Raw genomic sequence first — 19029 nt, 5'->3', positions numbered from 1 at the left:
ACTTCTAAACTGTGTTTAAATTCGATAGTTGATTAATTCAACCCAGATGTATTTTGGGAGGTTATTCCCCCTGGTGCTCGAGTAAATCTCACTAATCTCATAAAGTCCAACTAATACCCCACGAGAATATGTTTTTTTTCTGCATTTGATAGACGCTTTCGGACAAAACAGGAAGACATGATGTCGGCATCTCGAGGGTTTAATTTTTGCAATGCAATAAATAAATACGTTGTCCCTATTGTGGAAATGCAGCTAATCCCAAATCCAGCCCCGCGTGCATTAATTAAGACTAAATTGGACATTCCCTTTCATTGCATTATTAAAGCCACTAAGTAGGAATGTGTAGGGATTACAAAATAATATCACGAGAGAGAGAGAATGACGCTTCGTCCACTTCTTTTCTACTTCCTTTTTTGTTTGTTTACATGGGAAATCGGCCAAATTAGATGAGCAAAGGTTGAAAAAAATATACGTATATATTAAAAAATAATAAGAGAAGGAAATTGTAATGTGTTATTGCCTGAAGGCCCCCCCCCCCCCCAAGAGGAACAACCCGAGATCTCAAGCAGATTCATTAAAGTGTTCCATGTGTAGGATCCCGGCCGACGCGCTCCTCAGGTGCATTTCAAAGCAGCCCCGCCATTGACAGGCGTCATTTTACATCCTCAGCCTGAAGCGTCAAGATTTTCTGTGACACGTGAAATGCAGGACTCGGATCGCCTTGCTCACCCAGAGCCAATTATCATCCCGTGCAGATGGAGGGAATCACAGCTTTGTAACGTGACGAGAGCAATCAAAGTGTCTTACCTCGTCTTGATAGATGAAAAAGAGCATGATGGACAGGATTTCCAGGAAGAAGATGAGCAGGAGAAGGATAAAGAACTGTGGAGACACCAAGAGAAGGTAGTTTTGGTTATTTAGCATCGCTGTTGGCCTGCTTTTTAATCTTGAAGTGTTTCCACCGAAACCCTGAAACGCAGCGTGACGGGAGGCGACACAATGAACTAGCTCACACCTTTTAAACAAGTCACGACGGAGGCATGATGAAAGCCTCTAGGAGAACATATTGGACAATTCTTTATTTTCTTCTGCTGTTACAAGAACGTTCATTTCAATAATACAGCCATTAAAAACCCTTAAATCATCAGCGGCTTAATCGCCACTGACGTTTGGAACAACAGAGTTTACCGGGGGACTCGCTCCAGATCGTCGTTCGCCAGAGTATCAGTCATACTTTAAGCATGTTATCATGTATCACACGCTAAAGAGTCCCCGGGGATCACACGCCAGCATTACGACATGATTAATATATGACAGGTGGTTCATGGCCACGCATATCCTTCGCGATAAAGAACAAGTATAAATGAGGCTTTACGGCATTTTATTAAGTACTGATATGGGTACTCGGTAAAGGTTAGTACTTTAAAATAATGGTATCAATGCATCCCCACACTTCACATAATTCTAATATATCGCACTTTTTGAATTAGTGTTGGGTGTGAGAATGAAAAGAAAATGAAAACCTTACAGAGATTGATTTTTCCCATGTACTCGACAGAGGCAGGCAGTCAAAGGTCAGCGCTCGTATTTCAACTCGTCCTTTTAAAAAGTGGTATTGGCGCATCCCGAGTAAAGACCCCGGGGGGGGGGGGGGGGGGGGGGGTGGGTGAACAGGATGTGTCTGCACTGGATGGCTGGACAAAACCAACGCGTGTCAGAAGGGGAGGATGGAAAACGGTCACAAACGAGAGCCGTGAGCCGAGTGGTGTCAAATAGAAAGAGTTAACATGGACGGAGGCGCCGTACATTGTTTGGCCTCCACGTCTCCACCTGACAGGTCGGGGGAGGGAGGAGAGGGGACTGGAGGCGGTGGAGCGAGTCGGACACTCTGACGGAGGAGGTAGACATTTTCCTCTCGATGCTCCTTTTGAATTTGTTAAAGGAAGCCACATTTTATTCCCTGCCGGCCCCCACCCTGCCCCCCTCCCCCTCCTCCTCCTCCTCCTCCTCCTCCCTGTAGAGGCCTGGATGAGCTGCCTGATGGGTGATACGTCTTCTTCCTTGTGGGCCCATTTGAGTGCTTAAAGCGGTTACGAGCTCATCCATCAGCTCTTCTGCTGGGATCTGGCTCCGTCTCGCCGACTGGCAGCGACTGTCTGAACCGAGGAGGGCGGAAATATTTTCAGAGGCAACGCCACAATGTTCCGGGAGGTCACCAAACTATCCCAAAGAAATGGCACTGCATTATCGGCCGATGACGAGCAGATGAGGATCTGGACGAGGACAAAACCACACGTGGAAAAGCAAGAGTTTGCACTTGTGCTGCGATTCAGAGGAAAGTTTGGGGGAAGATTGAAGCCGGAGATGAATTCATGCCGGTTGGTTTGTAGCGGTTATACACTCAATCACAGAGCTTCCACACAAAACTGGATCCCGCATGTGTGGCTGTCGTGGTGGTATTTTTAACTTACAAGCTTATACAATGTGTGACGTGTCAAACTGCTGCAGGAATCCCCCCCCGTTTCTGCACGTCCACTACAATATGGCTGGAAGCACATCTGTTTGCTCTGCTGGGAGCCGATTGCTGCCGGCTGTGTTTAGGGGTCGTGCTCACCTCTCGTTCTCACGCTGACCTTTAAACATTAGAACTGAAAAGGCAGATACGCCACATAATGAACAGCTTCTGTTAATGAGCTAAATGCAAGACAATGCCTCTGAGGCGGTTGTTGCTGCATTATCGCCTGCCGCAGGAAAAAATGTCGGCGATGCAAATCAAACATGATCTTCTGTTTAAGTTTTTTTTTTTTTTTTTTTTTTTAAACTTAAGTTTTATTGAAATTTTTCAGTTTTCGCAGGTCAGGGCAAAACAAATATACAACCATCTTTCATCAACCAAAGTCTATTGTCCAGTGGTGGCGGTGTCCTCTTCTGTCCTCCTGAAATCAGTCCATTTTTCCCACTTTTCTTCAAATTGAGACTCCTGTAATCTTAGTTTGTACGCGAGTCTCTCCATTACAAATATTTCCTCAACAACCCGTAACCACTGCTCTCGGGTCGGCGGCTCCACTTTGTACCACAATCTGGTTATCACTTTCTTGCTTGCTGTTAGTAATACCTTAAACAGATATGCGTCTTCTCTTTGTATCACATTATGAGTTATGTTTCCCAAATACAGCATCTTACAAGTTTTGGGGAACTGATATCCTATTACTTTTTGTAAACTCTGCCATATTTGTTCCCAATACACCTGTAGTTTGTGACAGGACCAAAATATATGTGTGTGATCTGCATCAACGTGTCCGCACTGTCTCCAACATGGTCGTTGTGCTGACACCACTTTTGTCCTTATTTTTTGGAGTTATGAAAAATCTAACAATATTTTTCCAACTAAATTCCCGCCAAACCCCGGAGCTGGTGGCCGTGGACTGTGATTTACACATAACAAACCATTCCTCTTCTGTTATCTGTTCATTTAGCTCTCTTTCCCATTTTTCTTTAAAATATAGAGAGGAATTGTCCCTTTTCCACACCAGGTTTTGGTATAAAGCTGAGATCACTCTACACTTTTTCCCTTCATAAGCTTTCTGGAATATCTCCACTAGATCTTCTGTTTAAGTTTAAGCTGCTTCTGAGGCGTAGTGTTCGGTCCCAGTACAGCTCTTTTATATCGAAGTGTATTTGGCTGTTCGTTGACTGGGGATGCACCAACAACACTTTTGTAAAGAACAGTTACAAGTCAAATATTAGGCTTCAGCTACATGTCAATACTGAGTAAATGTTTTCAGCAGTAGTAAAATCACACTGTATGTTGTATTTTTTGTTTCTTCACATAAACGCCTTCCAGTGATTAGAAACTTTTAGTCAATCAGCCTATTTAATGTCAAAGAAATAAATATAGAAATCTTATATAAATAAAGTAATTTTGCCCGTCAGGTTTTTCCTCTGTCCCAACTCTTAAGAAATGGTAAAACTACTTACTTCCAATATCTAATGTTTTCTGTTCTTGTTATTAACAAGTCTTTCTGCAACATGAAAATCATTGTATCCTTTACAATTTACACATTGTCCCAACATTTTTACAGTTGAGACTTATCTTATATATCTGAACCATCATTGAATTGAAATATTTTCTAAGTAGAAATAGCTGTTGCCACAAGTTTGATTTTGACAGAAGTCAGCATTTAAGCCTAAATTATACTTCTGTGTGTGTGTGTGTGTGTGTGTGTGTGTGTGTGTGTGTGTGTGTGTGTGTGTGCGTGTGCGTGTGTGTGTGCGCGTGCGTGTGTGGCTTCTTATAGACTGTCAGCACAAGCCTTGGCGCTTTTTTTCATTTTGAGATATGGCTTGTTGTGCTGTGTGTGTGTGTGTTTGTTTGTTGATGCAGGAGTCTGATCGCGGTTGCAGCAGATGGATGTTTACATAATGTGTCGTGGTCGGTCGCAATGCCGGCTCTCGTTTGCAGGAGCGCTGATGGCGTGCCGATGGGCTTTACCTGGCGTTTATCCAGCCGGTTGCTCTCGTGAGAGCCCCCAGACTGGTGCCAATTATTGTGGTTTTGCCCCTCCGTTATAAATCAACACGCATCCAAACAGCTTGAGCCGGTGCAACTGCAACCTCCCATGTCAGTGCCTTAAGGATATCGAATGACAGAAAATAGTTGTGTGTGTGTGTGTGTGTGTGTGTGTGTGTGTGTGTGTGTGTGTGTGTGTGTGTGTGTGTGTGTGTGTGTGTGTGTGTGTGTGTGTGTGTGTGTGTGTGTGTGTGTGTGTGTGTGTGTGTGTGTGTGTGTGTGTGTGTGTGTGTGTGTGTGTTTTATCATGGAGGCGATAGGCTGATTGTCTTGGTTTGCGTCCTTGAAATAATGTAAAGTTATAGGCTCACTGTATATTGAGAATATTTTGTATTGCACAATTGGGAGTTGAGGACCCCCCCCCCCCCCCCCCCCCAATGAATTTTGGCACTGCGAGCTCTGTGTACCTCAAGCTTATGGCTTTACAAATATTTTACATTTATATGACTTTTAATTTGATCCTTTAAGCAGTTTTGAAGCCAGCAAGTACATTTCTACTTGTACTTGAGCAAAAAGCGCCAAACCTATCTACACTGTGTGTATACCAATCCTGGCCACGTACTCTATTTTTAGAGGATTTTTCTTTTACTGGATTGTTTTATATTTTATTTTTATTTTTATTTTTACGTATTCTATTTTTTGTGCTCTTTTTTGCTCTTACATATGTTTACATATTTTAATTCCATAGTTTTATAAGTTCTGCACCTGTTTAAGCTGTTGTAAGTTTGTGTTGCCCCCCGGGGAGGAATCAAGCTCTCTACTCTACTCTTACACTTTAACTTCTCGACAGGTATTTTGAAAAGCTTTATTGAATGATGAACGCGAACACTTCTGACTGCTTTCACCTCCAGCAGTCTGGAAGGCTCCAGGGCACCACTGCATGTACCGTGCGTGTACCAGTCATACTTTAATCATGTTTAGCGTGTAGCGCCTCTGGTGTGTGAGCGCCGTTACCCTTTAGCATTTAGCATGTAGCACGGCTGGGAGTCAAACCCTCCTGGATCCAGTGAGCAGTGGTTGCTATGATCATATTGTGGCTCTCTGCAGCGTCACACGCACATCCGGGAGCCGGTTTGTACATTTCTACCAGTTAATGGCTCTGAAACAGCCATCAGACAAAAGTTTCCTTCCATTGGACTCAATCTGAGAAGCGTGAATACATCTTTATCTGCGTGCTTCTTTATTGCCTTGCTCGAGGGCCGGAGCTAATACGTGTGATATTGGTTCATCTCGGAGTTGGATAATTGCTTTGACTTCAGAGCGAGTTAAACATGTTTTGCTCATCCTTCCCGACGGCTCCTCGGGTGAGTTCAAGTTTAATCATCACCTCTGTGTGTGTTGTTCTGTCCGTCCCCTCGGTGCGCTCTGCGATGCTTCCTGCTTTTGCTTTCTTGTCTCATCAATCTCCTCGTGTTGTCGAGGTTAAAATCTGTAGCCGCCTACAGTGGGAGTGGGTTCATGTTGCTGTGAGATCACAGACAGCCTGAAATCATCATTTAATGTTTGTGGCCGCAGAGCGCGGCTGCTGCGACGAGCTGCAGCAGGCGCCAGACAATAGAAATGCAGCAGGAGCTAACGACGACCGCGACGCCGGAGCTGCACCCAAACAATAGTTTGCAGATTCCCAAGGTGGTGAAAGTTTGGACGACTTCCACATTCTGTGTCTGTAACTGAGCTTCTTCCCCGTTGAACAAAACACGACCAGAACGACGGCTCGGCTCTATGGGGTTATATTTGTGCCAAAATTCTGAGCGAGCGATGGGAAAATTTGAGCGCAAAAAAATGTATTGTGCAAGCGCACTAATAGCATTTTGAGGAAATATTTAAATTGCGCAAAGACAAACTTGAGATTGCACGCTCAAAAATAATTTCTGCGCTCAGATTCTTCCTCTGCGCTCAACCTCTCTCTCTCTCTCTCTCTCTCTCTCTCTCTCTCGCTCGCTCAGATCTCTCCACGTCCGCTCAAGTCCTGCTGTGCGCTCGCTCAAAATGTGCAAAGCCCAAAATGTGACAGACACGGTTGTCCACCAATCACAGAAATTCGGGGCGGGCGTTGAATTCTGATTGGTTGCTTCGATTTCTGGAAGTTCCTCATAACCGACGAAGAAGAAGAGGGAAAAACAAACTGCGAAGGAAAACAGAAATAAGGAAAACTAAAGATAATGATCCTGGATTACAACATGTTTTCCCCCGCAGTTTGTTTTTCCCTCTTCTTCTTCTTCTTCTTCGTTGGTTATGAGGCACTTCCAGAATCTGAAGCAACCAATCAGAGTTCAACGCCCGCCCCGAATTTCTGTGATTGGTGGACAACCGTGTCTGTCACATTTTGGGCTTTGCACATTTTGAGCGAGCGCACAGCAGGACTTGAGCGGACGTGGAGAGATTTGAGCGAGAGAGAGAGAGAGAGGTTGAGCGAGAGAGAGAGAGGTTGAGCGCAGAGGAAGAATCTGAGCGCAGGAATGATTTTTGAGCGCGCAATCTCAAGTTTATCTTTGCGCAATTTAAATATTTCCTCAAAATGTCATTAGTGTGCTTGCACAATACATTTTTTTGCGCTCAAATTTTCCCATCGCTCGCTCAGAATTTTGGCACAAATATAACCCCATACGGCTCTCGTTTCGCCTCGTTCAGTTATTTCCTGAAGGCGCCGGTGGAATGTGAAGATGACTTTGTTGTTAATGTGTGATGAAGTACGTCGTAGTGCTTGTCGTCTCCGGTGTAGCGGAGAGCCGCGCTAGCAGTCAAACTTTAATGTCGTACTCAGCTCTATAAAAGTCATGTCAAACAGTGGCGCCGCTAATAAACTAATAGGAAGGTGAAAATCGCAGAGAATCGATTTGACTGATTTCCTGTTCGGCGTCTTATTGACTCGCCATCGTGTCACATTTTGCGTTTGTGAGTTACGGAAGTCGCACTCATTTGGATTCAGAGGCCACGTGCAGCCTAATCTGATCTGCAGTGAGCCCGACGAGTGCAACGACAATCACAACTCTATACGTTCCCCTTTGTTTAGGTTTAGTTCAGTCTTCTGTGTGTTTTTGCTTCTGAGTGAAACTGCTGGCGAGATGGCAAAATTGGAAGTTAGAGAAAATGTGCAACAAAATACAATGAAATATTTAGAAAAAAACATATCCCATTTCTCATCCTGCTCTTTTATTTATCGTTCATATGCACCTTCTTTTAAATGTTTGACTGTTTGCACTACTTTTTTAAAATATATTTAAATATGTTTTTTTAAATACCTTTTTTACCGGTTGCTAAGCAACGACATTTCGTTGCCAGTTCCTCACTGTGTGACGTACCGTGCAGTGACAATAAAGAAAGTCTATGTCCTTAATTTGCAACTTGTTTACTTTTTGAATTGTATTGCATTAAAGAATGCACAAGATGACTTTGACTTGGTTGGCAAATATGTTAAAAGATCTTAAATTCTGTCTGTTACAATGATTTCCTTTAGTAACGTTAGAAAAAAAAATGCTTTGCAGGACAAAACCTTCCTGCAGGCAAAGCAACTGATGGCAGAAGCAGTGACCCGCCCAACACTCACAGCTGCTTCGCCATCTTCTCATCAGGCATCTGAGTGTGGAATTATAATCAAACCAAAGTAATCATTTAAATGATTACATTTAAAGTTGACCCTTTGCGGTCTGAGGTTATTATCATCATTACTTCTGCTCAGGAATCCTATATCTCCAAATCTGTCAGTCTGTCCCCCCCATCTGTGGTGCGTTTGGCACAAAGTGCTGATAAACTGTTGGCGCGTATAAAAAAAAAAGTATTTTATTTTTTTCAGCTGAGATTTTTATGTTTAATTGGATGTGTAATATCATGACATTTTCAAATAAATGTGTTAGTTTATTGCAATTTGTGGCAGAGGCTTTCAGCGGGAGGGCAATTATAGAGGGTGTTTGAAGTGTGAATGTTTCGTCGTCTCTCAGGACCTTATTTTGAAGGTCAAGTAGGTTTAGCTACTTCAGGAAATTTACATCTGGGGGGCAAAGTTATCTCTTACTGGTGGTGAATATTGTGTTAATTTGGGGTTTTCCACATAAAGCCTGCCAGATGATTCTAAATGTAAAAATACAGATAGTCCACCATTAAAAAAAATCATATTTTTCTTTATTATGTAACTTAACAATAATAACTTAAATTAACTGGTATGATTCCAAAAATGAATTTAAACCTCAGATGACCTCTTTGTTTGTTTGTGATGTCGTTCACAGATTAGCAGCGGTTTACAGCCCAATTTCAAGTGAAAACGCTAAACTTTCGTTTTGGGTCTTTGTTTCCATGACAACGGTACTTGGAGCCGCTGAAAACACAACTTTTCCAGAACTGCTCCCGAAGTGAAACTGTTCGAAAAGTTCTGTGGTTCAGAGTCGGCGTAATAACAATCCAACTCGGCCGTCTGTCCAAACGATTGTAAATGTTTAGAGCATCTTGTTTGCTGCAAGGTGCAAACCACGTGTGTGTGGCTACATCGTGAAAGCAAACGGCGCCCACTAGTGGCCTGACAAGCTAACTGCGGCGATTCTGTGTGAGCAGACGTCGTTTTCACAACGCTGCCATTTAAATGCACAACTTTTCTAAACCAAAAACACAAAAACGAGTTTGCATGTATAATAAAATCTAAGTAACGATGTTGTTGAGTTAAAAGAAGCATCATGTTCGGTGACTTTATAAACATATTTCTGATAGTTGGTTTTCTAAGGAGATGTACCGACAGCCGGATCTATTTGATTTATTTGATCAGATCAGGCCAAACCTCAACATTTAGAGCAAAAGCGTGTGTGAGTGAAGCATGACGTGATTGTAGGAGGTTAAAAGTCACTTCACGTGGAGAAGTTTTCCTCAAGACATCACGGCTTGGTGTCCTCTGTGTATTCTGAGTTTGCCTCACGGCGGATGTGCGTGTTAGCGGTTGGCGGCGGCGGCGGCGGCGGGCTGCCGGCGGGCCCCCGAGGTCTCTTTGGCAGCAAACCTGCATGAATGAATCACTGAGCAGCGGAGAGGATGAAAGGCAGGAGTGTCGACGCTGGAAGGTGAGAAAGCGACGGCGGCACACGGCCCACGACACGTTTGACTCACTCCTGCTCTTTTCACGAGGCGCTCTCGCCGATCGCCGTCGGAAATCGGCTCCCATTGTTCTCTCGCCGGTTCACCGCCTCGACAATATGCTGCTGTGTTGTGAAAAGGTCCGGACTCCGACGCAGAGGGCATCTGGAGCCGCTTGTTCAAGCTCAAGACCGGAATTCATCTTTCTGAGATGAGGAATCTTACAATGAAAAATCTAGTTGATTATGAAAAATCTCAACATTATGACAAAATATAGTTGATTAACCCTCTGGGGCCTGAAGCGTTTTGTGCCGTTTTTCACTACAATTGATTTTTCCTTTATATCGCAGATATAAAATCCTTAAACCTTGCGCCTTTTTTGGTGTCATTTTGTTCAGGACAACCTCATAAATGCATTTCTGAAGTATTTTCATCACTTTGGCACACTGTATTAAAACAGTGGATCTAAAAACACCATAAAATTACAAATTCGGGTGGTAAAAACATAGATTTATTGACTATAAAAGTCACAGACATGGTTAACGAATCATTTTGTTTACTTGTAAAGTAAGTCTAAACTATAATTAACTAAAATTTATCAAAACAGGACTGAAAAAACAGTCATATACAGATATTTACAGTGAAATAGAAGCACTGCCTCAGGCGTTTTTGTAAAACTATTTACAAAAGGTCACATATTTTTCCTCATATCTTTTATTTGGGCGATCAACATCATTTAAAAACGAGCTTGTAGTTTTATATCTGCACTTTCGACACGGATTGAAACACTGGACCAGACGACGCTGTGCTGTGACGCTACTGCCTTTTCAAACGGTCATGTGACGAGGACGCACCGGTGAGTCCGTAGGCCCCAGAGGGTTAACTCCCGATAAACACAAAGGTCCAAATTTTTTTAACGCACACAGCAGGAATACGTGGCTTTTTTTTTTTTTTTTTTTTTAATGATTACTGCCACAAAAAAAAAAAAATAGCAGCTGAAATTGTCCCAAATTGTACAATTCCATTGACTTTGTTAAAAGGTGTATTAAAGACGCTTCATCTCATTCCCAAACATAATAAAGCCAGACAATACATGAGAAACACAGCATGGCCCAAAAACAAATAGGCGAAATAGAGTGAGAGCGTCTTCGGTTACACTAAAGTGAGATTAATGCAAACGATAACAATCACGAGGTGGAGAGACAGAAGCTGCTTAAACGTAACGTATGAAGCCGACTTAATCGTTGATGGTGGAGATTATTCCCGTCAGGTGGGGCGAATAACATACGGGCTTGTTTTTAACAAGTGGATGTTTGAGATGAAGCTGGAAAGCTGTAAACAACACAACCCAGATGTTGTTGCAGGTCAGGAAGATTATTGAAATGCATTCTTTAAAATGTTTTTTTTTTCTTGTGTGTGGACGGAGGAGTCTAAGGCCCCGTTTACATGAAAACAACGTTTTCTGTTTCCACAGAAATGACAGAAACACTGAAAACAAGACAGTAGAATAGAGAACGAAACGCGATAAACATTAACAATGAAACTACACAGACACTCGTATGGATAAACAACAAAGTTGCATTGTTACTACGGCGACTGTCAACTATTCTGAAAAGTTTCCAAGTAAACAATTATGTTTACTTGTGTTTCTGAAAAGTTCCACCTTGGGCGCTGTTCTCAAAATGTTGTGTTGTCTCGGGTATAAATCTGCTCCTTACTTCCTCAGTAAACACCCAAAAGGTTGAGAGTTGATCAGACGGATGCAGCAGAAATAAAAGGCTCTATAGAGACGCATCTTCTGAGAATTTAAATAGCATATGGAACACACTTATGTAGGACTTGAGTAATGTTTGGTCTCTTCCTCGAGGACGTTCAGGAGCAGCTGAGAAAAAAAAACCCCGTCCCTCAGTTTAGGAAGAATCTGTTGACGATCGCCTCCGTCGGCTCGTGAGGAAATAATCTCAGTCAAATTATACGACCTTGTGCCTGAGATGTTCACATTAGACCGGATGAAAGAACACACGATACCGAACTCCACTTTCATAAGCCTCCCATAGGCTGCCAGTGGCTCTTAGTATTCTGAGGCCATGGAATTACAACCGAGAGCAAAGGGACGTCATTAAGAAGGAGGAACTGACACTCTGCAGCACCAGGAAAACAAACAGAGCCGTCCCCTGCGGCTCGGTGAATATTTCACCGTTATTTTGCTCCTAATAGGAAATTTAACTCCTCTTCTTTAGACAAAAGGCAACTGCCAGACTCAATGGGATCGTTTCATGGGGGAAGAATGCACTGGGCTTTTATAATACACTCCAGGAAAAGCTATCGAATTGGCTTGAGGAACATCCAAGTTGCTGATTCGAAGAAGTTAGCGTTGTAAAGCGGGCAGCCGAAATGAGCTGCGAATGATGAATAACCACAAAGTTTTGTGTGGAAATGCTCATAATAGGAAAGGCATTAAGAGTATAATTAAGCTGAGGATGATCAAGCTGTGGTTTTCCCGAACGTTACTTTGACAGGATGACTGCAGCCTCCCTGTCATGCATATTAATAATGGGGAAATATCAAAGCAACTCTCTGAAAACAGCATTTAATTTTTAATTTTTTACTTTTTTGCATAAAAAAATCTTTTAATTGAGATGTAAAATGTCACAAAAAAAAAACCCCAACTGAAATATTTGTTCCAAATTACCCAGCGAGGTATTTTTTTTCCCAAACAAGACTTTGTCGGGGTTGTTTATGTGACAAACACGGCAGTCAGAGGGAAACACATTAGCAGCTGCTCTTGTTTGAACTCTGTCGGTCCGGGCGGAAGCAGAGAGTGCTAGCAGACCAGCTACAGTCGAGCCCAGCTTGTTTTGTTGTGCCGTGCAGCCGCAGTCTCGCCGTGATAAATTATCATAAACAAAGACTTGGATCCCATTACAAGGAGTCCAAAGCAAGCTCAATATGTTCCCTCCGAATCGTCATTATTCAAGCTGAAATATGGTTTCGTGTTTGCAGCGGTGGCTTCCAGCTGCACCATTGCAGGAGGAGATTTATAGGGGATCGGCGTGAAATGAAACAAATAGGGCTGTAAACCGGTTTTTATGAAGGAAAAGGTATCGGAGCTTCCAGGGTTGTTGTGCAACGGCGTCCTTCTACACATCAGCGCTGTGCAGGCTGCTGAAATCCAGGCCTCCAGAATATTGCAGTACTTTTAACTGTTTCCCTCGTGCAGGGCCTGGGAGATGTTCTATTTAATGTTGCTTTGACAGAGGAGGAAGATGCTCTATAATCTGATGTTAGAGGAGGAAGATGCTCTATAATTGGATGTTAGAGGAGGAAAATGCTCTATAATCTGATGTTGGAGGAGGAATATGCTCTATAATCTGATGTTTGAGGAGGAAGATGCTCTATAATCTGATGTTAGAGGAGGAAGATGCTCTATAATCTGACGTTAGAGGAGGAAGATGCTGTGTAATCTGATGTTAGAGGAGGAAGATGCTCTATAATCTGGTGTTAGAGGGGGAAGATGCTCTATAATCTGGATGTTAGAGGATGAAGATGCTCTATAATCTGGTGTTAGAGGGGGAAGATGCTCTATAATTGGATGTTAAAGGAGGAAGATGCTTTATAATCTGGTGTTAGAGGAGGAAGATGCTCTATAATCTGATGTTTGAGGAGGAAGATGCTCTATAATCTGATGTTAGAGGAGGAAGATGCTCTATAATCTGATGTTAGAGGAGGAAGATGCTCTATAATCTGATGTTTGAGGAGGAAGATGCTCTATAATCTGATGTTTGAGGAGGAAGATGCTCTATAATCTGATGTTAGAGGAGGAAGATGCTCTATAATCTGATGTTTGAGGAGGAACATGCTCTATAATCTGATGTTTGAGGAGGAAGATGCTCTATAATCTGATGTTAGAGGAGGAAGATGCTCTATAATCTGATGTTAGAGGAGGAAGATGCTCTATAATTGGATGTTAGATGAGGAATATGCTCTATAATTGGATGTTAGAGGAGGAAGATGCTCTATAATTGGATGTTAGGGGAGGAAGATGCTCTATAATATGATGTTAGAGGAAGATGCTCTATAATATGATGTTAGAGGAAGATGCTCTATAATCGGATGTTAGAGGAGGAAGATGCTCTATAATTGGATGTTAGAGGAGGAAGATGCTCTATAATTGGATGTTAGAGGAGGAAGATGCTCTATAATATGATGTTAGAGGAAGATGCTCTATAATCGGATGTTAGAGGAGGACGGTGCTCTATAGTCTGGACGTTACAGGAGGAAGATGCTCTATAATCTGGATATTAGAGGAGGAAGATGCTCTATAATCTGATGTTAGAGGAGGGAGATGCTCTATAATCTGATGTTAGAGGAGGAAGATGCTCTATAATCTGATGTTAGAGGAGGGAGATGCTCTATAATCTGATGTTAGAGGAGGAAGATGCTCTATAATCTGATGTTAGAGGAGTAAGATGCTCTATAATCTGGATGTTAGAGGAGGAAGATGCTCTATAATCTGACGTTAGAGGAGGAAGATGCTCTATAATCTGGATGTTAGAGGAGGAAGATGCTCTATAATCTGACGTTAGAGGAGGAAGATTCTCTGAAATTTGTATTACCGGTACTTGATTTCGAACAACAGCTTTGGCTAATGCTAAAGCTAGCACTTGGCAGCGCTTTAATCTTTTTAACTTATAATAAAAGTAACTCAGTAAACAAGTAACTTTGCTGACTGAGGCTTCATTTACATGACATCGTAACAATGTCACAGTGTTGTTGTGTAAACATTACCACCAAAAATAACTAATAATATTGTAGCATATTACTTTGTAACATTTTTTTTTTAGATAAACAGTTTTGATTGACAAAATACCTCAATGTAGACAATGTCCTGAAATTGTACTTTACGATTTAAAAAAAAAAATGTTTGTCTGGATTTTCCAGAATAAAAAGGCTCAACGTGTCCCTGCTTGCTCATGTTCCAACGTTTTTCTACGGGTTCCTGGATTTAGAGTTTGGTTTGAGTCTGACGAGCCCCGCGATAAATTCACATCAGATTTCCTTCACTGTCACTTTAATGGTCCACATAAAAATGAAATAATGTTCCAAACATGTTCCCAGTCGATAAAATATGCATCAGTGCAAAATTGTGGAAAAAAAATTAGAGTGAAGAATGACGATCGGGCCTGAAATATGAAATAAATTTGGCCTTTACCTGTTATTCAAATGAAATAATGAGCGAAGTTTCAGAGGAGCCATCAGTCTTTAGTGGAAGTGTGAAACAGAGCTCAGGTCTGGTCTTTATAAATATGCCTCGTTTCATTACACGTTATGCAGTACGGCAAAGAGAAAGGACTGAATTCCTCTGACAGAAACAAAAACGACTCCTGAAGGACCGACAACTGAGAAGAATGAAAGTACCTGTTCAGATTTACAACATGAGCGCTTCAGGTTTAGATAATAATGCTAGTCACAGTATGTAAGCTACTTATTGCTCATACTGACGTCATATACGCGTGGATTTATTTAAATTGCATGGCTTTAATAGAAGCGAGAGCGACTTGCCTAACTTTAAATATATTCTGGTTTTCTTATATCACTGTGTGTGACGGTACCGATGAGCTCATATTTTGATGAATGTAATGCAGATGTGATGGTGAACACATTGATCTATATCAGGGGCCTGCAACCTGCGGCTCTGGAGCCACATATGGCTCTCCAGCTCCTCCGTAGCGGCTCCCTGAAGCTTTCAGAGTGTGTAATGGAAATAAATAGATTTTGTTATATTTAAATTTTGTTTGCCTTCTATTGAGATATTAAAAAAATGGTCAAATCTGCCGGATAAGAACAGATAAATGAGGTAAAACAGCAAAACTCTTGAAATGAAAAATGGAAGGGGAAAAAGGGTTGAAAGAAAAAACATACGGAAAACAGGGGGGAAATGGAGAAAAAGTTTTTATAAAGAAAAAGGGGAAAGGAGAAAAAGAACAAAATGAGAAAAAGGGTTTAAAAAATATAAAAATAAGGAAAAAAGGAAAAAAATGGGAAAAACATTTTTTTTAAATGAGGAAAAATATAGAAGTAAAGAAAAATGGGGAAAAGAGAAAAGGGGGAAAATAACAAAACGAGAAAATAGATATATTTTTTAAATGAAGAAAAATAAAGAAAAAAATGTACAAAAAAAAATCTAGATAAAAGAAAATCTGTTTATTCATGCTCTAAACATTGGGAAACATACAGCAGCTATAAACAGCTAAAAAAAACAAAAATGCTAAAACAGCCAAGATGTATAAAATGTCTAAAGTGGGGCAAAAAAACCTTTATAAACAGCCACAAGAGTTAAAAATGTAATAAACCATATTGCAAAACATCAGTAATTCATTATTTCTTATATATAGATCAATCTTTTTAGATATTTATTTCTTTATGCCAGATAACTAACATGTTTTTTTTCCTCCAGAAAAGTTGGATTTGATTGAACATGGTGAAAACGGCTCTTTTGGTCGTCAAGGTTGCAGACCCCTGATCTATATGTATGCAAACCTACATTTCTTTACTTTCTATTACTCTATTTGTCAAGCATAAGGCCCATGGGCATAAACCACAAGAGGCTCCAATCCGGTCGAACTGCCAAGGAAATGGTAAAAATTTAAAAGAAAATAAATGAATAAAATGAAATGAAGGAAATTCTTGAGGTCAGCAGAGAGAAGGCAGCACTGAGAGCCTGAGGTTTTAGCAAACAAACTCACCTTGGCCTTAAAGCCCTGCTGTCGGGGTCAGACATTAAAGACGTATAATGCAAAAGCTATAGAACTTTTTTGGGAGGGACAATTCACTGTATTTTGCACCAGAAGGTTTAATTAAAACTGGCTTTATATTGAGATTGTCGTCATTTTTACGAATAATTGATAGCGTTTTGCAATAACATAAACATTTTCATGCCGTATACGCTGCTCCTCAGCAAAGCAACACTATACGGGTTTATTTTAAAGGTTATCATGGTACTATCTTAGTGTTTGACACCCCTGATGTTAGCAACAGTTGAGAACAGTTGAGAGAATCAAATCCCATCAGAAAGGGTTCAAAACAATAGACGTATTTTCTGCATAGTGAGAACTGCAGTGACTTGCATGGTGTGAAGTGATTAATTCGTATAGAGAGTGTGAGCTGTGTGTAATCAGTGTGTGATGTACTGCTGGTCTGACCTGCTCCACCCCACACACACACTGCTGGACGCTCGGGTCAACGGGTCAAGAGCTGTGAAATAATCTTTGACCTCGGAGTCAACCAGGCGTTTACAGCCTCTGCCATATTGCTGTCTTCAGATCAGGTCTCGTGTTGCACACATTCATATGGACGGCAGTATTTTTCTCCCCCAGATAGACGATTCTCAGATAAACGACTAAAATCACATTAGGGAAGTAAATTTAAAAAAAGCAGCGGGTTAAGACAAAAAATAAAAAATAAATAAAGAGCCAGTCTGAAGTAAATTATTTGTAATATTTCAATGACCAAGGAGGAATACAAATGTATTTTTTACACAATAAAAGACCGTTTAAATTCTCAATAAAAAAGCTGTCTGCTGTCAAACTAAAAACAACAACTTATTACAATAAGTTAATGTGTGTGTATTTATCCTCACTGAAATATTACAAATAATTAACTTATTGTAATAAGTTGTCCGAATGTTTTCAGTCCGACAGCAGACCGCTTTTTAATTATTTCTTTTTTTTCTCTCTATATATATGTTTTTTTTACTTCCCCGACGTGATTTTAAACTAAGTCGTCTCTCTGGGAATCGTCTATCTGGGAATCGTCTCTCTGGGAATCGTCTCTCTGGGAATCGTCTCTCTGGGAATCGTCTCTCTGGGAATCGTCTCTCTGGGAATCGTCTATCTGGGAATCGTCTATCTGGGAATCGTCTATCAGGGAATCGTCTATCTGGGAATCGTCTCTCTGGGAATCGTCTCTCTGGGAATCGTCTCTCTGGGAATCGTCTCTCTGGGAATCGTCTCTCTGGGAATCGTCTCTCTGGGAATCGTCTCTCTGGGAATCGTCTATCTGGGAATCGTCTATCTGGGAATCGTCTATCTGGGAATCGTCTATCAGGGAATCGTCTATCTGGGAATCGTCTCTCTGGGAATCGTCTCTCTGGGAATCGTCTCTCTGGGAATCGTCTCTCTGGGAATCGTCTCTCTGGGAATCGTCTCTCTGGGAATCGTCTCTCTGGGAATCGTCTCTCTGGGAATCGTCTCTCTGGGAATCGTCTATCTGGGAATCGTCTATCTGGGAATCGTCTATCTGGGAATCGTCTCTCTGGGAATCGTCTCTCTGGGAATCGTCTATCTGGGAATCGTCTCTCTGGGAATCGTCTCTCTGGGAATCGTCTCTCTGGGAATCGTCTATCAGGGAATCGTCTATCAGGGAATCGTCTATCTGGGAATCGTCTCTCTGGGAATCGTCTCTCTGGGAATCGTCTCTCTGGGAATCGTCTATTTGGGAATCGTCTATCTGGGAATCGTCTCTCTGGGAATCGTCTCTCTGGGAATCGTCTATCTGGGAATCGTCTATCTGGGAATCGTCTCTCTGGGAATCGTCTATCTGGGATTCGTCTATCTGGGAATCGTCTCTCTGGGAATCGTCTATCTGGGAATCGTCTATCTGGGATGGAACACTTGTAGTGTTCAAAGTGGTGAAAGTGAGCGAGAGGGAGTCCACGGCTTTTCTTCGAGATAAATGGGATTATAAATTCCCAGGAATAATAAGGTCGTATGCTGCATAGCAATGCACCCGGTCTCTCTCTTCACTTCCTGAAAGTCACCCTCATCATGCAGTCAGAGGCAGTCCGACAGTGAGAACCATCCGTTTCAAGACCTCTAATCGTTCTCATCGCCCGATAACACCACGAATTTAAAACCAGGAAAAGCTGAGCAGTCAGGGATTTTTTTTTTCCCCCCCGCCTCTTAGTTCTGGTCTCTGTGTGAGTCTGTGATGCACAGATAGTCCCGACACGAGTGACGGCGTGTATAATCACGTCAGTCTTTCAGGCAGCAGATAAAGCCCAGCGACGCGGTCCCGCAGGACCCGAGGGTTCCCGTGTCGGCGAGCCGGCGCCCCCCCGCGGGGTTCGCCGACATTAGTCCTTTTGTTCCTCGAGAGCTAATGAGCCGCGGCCCGGGCGGCGTCTCCCTCCGACGGCCTGGAGTAGGAGAACACAAAACCTGCAGGACGCCACTTTTACTGGAGCAGACAATAAAGATTCCTCTGGTTTTAATATTTTATTGGCGCGGAGGAGTCCATAACGCCGAGGAAAAACAGCGGCGCAATTAGTCACAGCGGAGCCGGGATTCATGTTGTAATATTTACTCCACGTTTTAGGTTTGGCGCTAATATATCTGAAGGAGACG

The 19029-nt window shown here is 42.1% G+C and overlaps 1 protein-coding gene across 2 annotated transcripts in view; it reads right to left on the bottom strand.

Annotated features, from left to right (window-relative positions):
* tspan4a (tetraspanin 4a) overlaps positions 1–19029 on the bottom strand; it is a gene marked incomplete at its 5' end in the record, with an annotated part of 243364 nt that overhangs the window by 53770 nt on the left and 170565 nt on the right. For both annotated transcript variants that reach the window (XM_080502307.1, XM_080502306.1), the window contains one exon: positions 808–882. In XM_080502307.1, coding sequence (XP_080358433.1) covers positions 808–882 — 75 coding nt within the window. The remainder of the gene's footprint in view (positions 1–807; positions 883–19029) is intronic.

This window comes from Blennius ocellaris (genome assembly GCF_963422515.1).
Source record: "Blennius ocellaris genome assembly, chromosome: 1".
Classification (NCBI taxonomy): domain Eukaryota; kingdom Metazoa; phylum Chordata; class Actinopteri; order Blenniiformes; family Blenniidae; genus Blennius; species Blennius ocellaris.
This window is presented reverse-complemented; position numbering and strand designations above follow the sequence as displayed.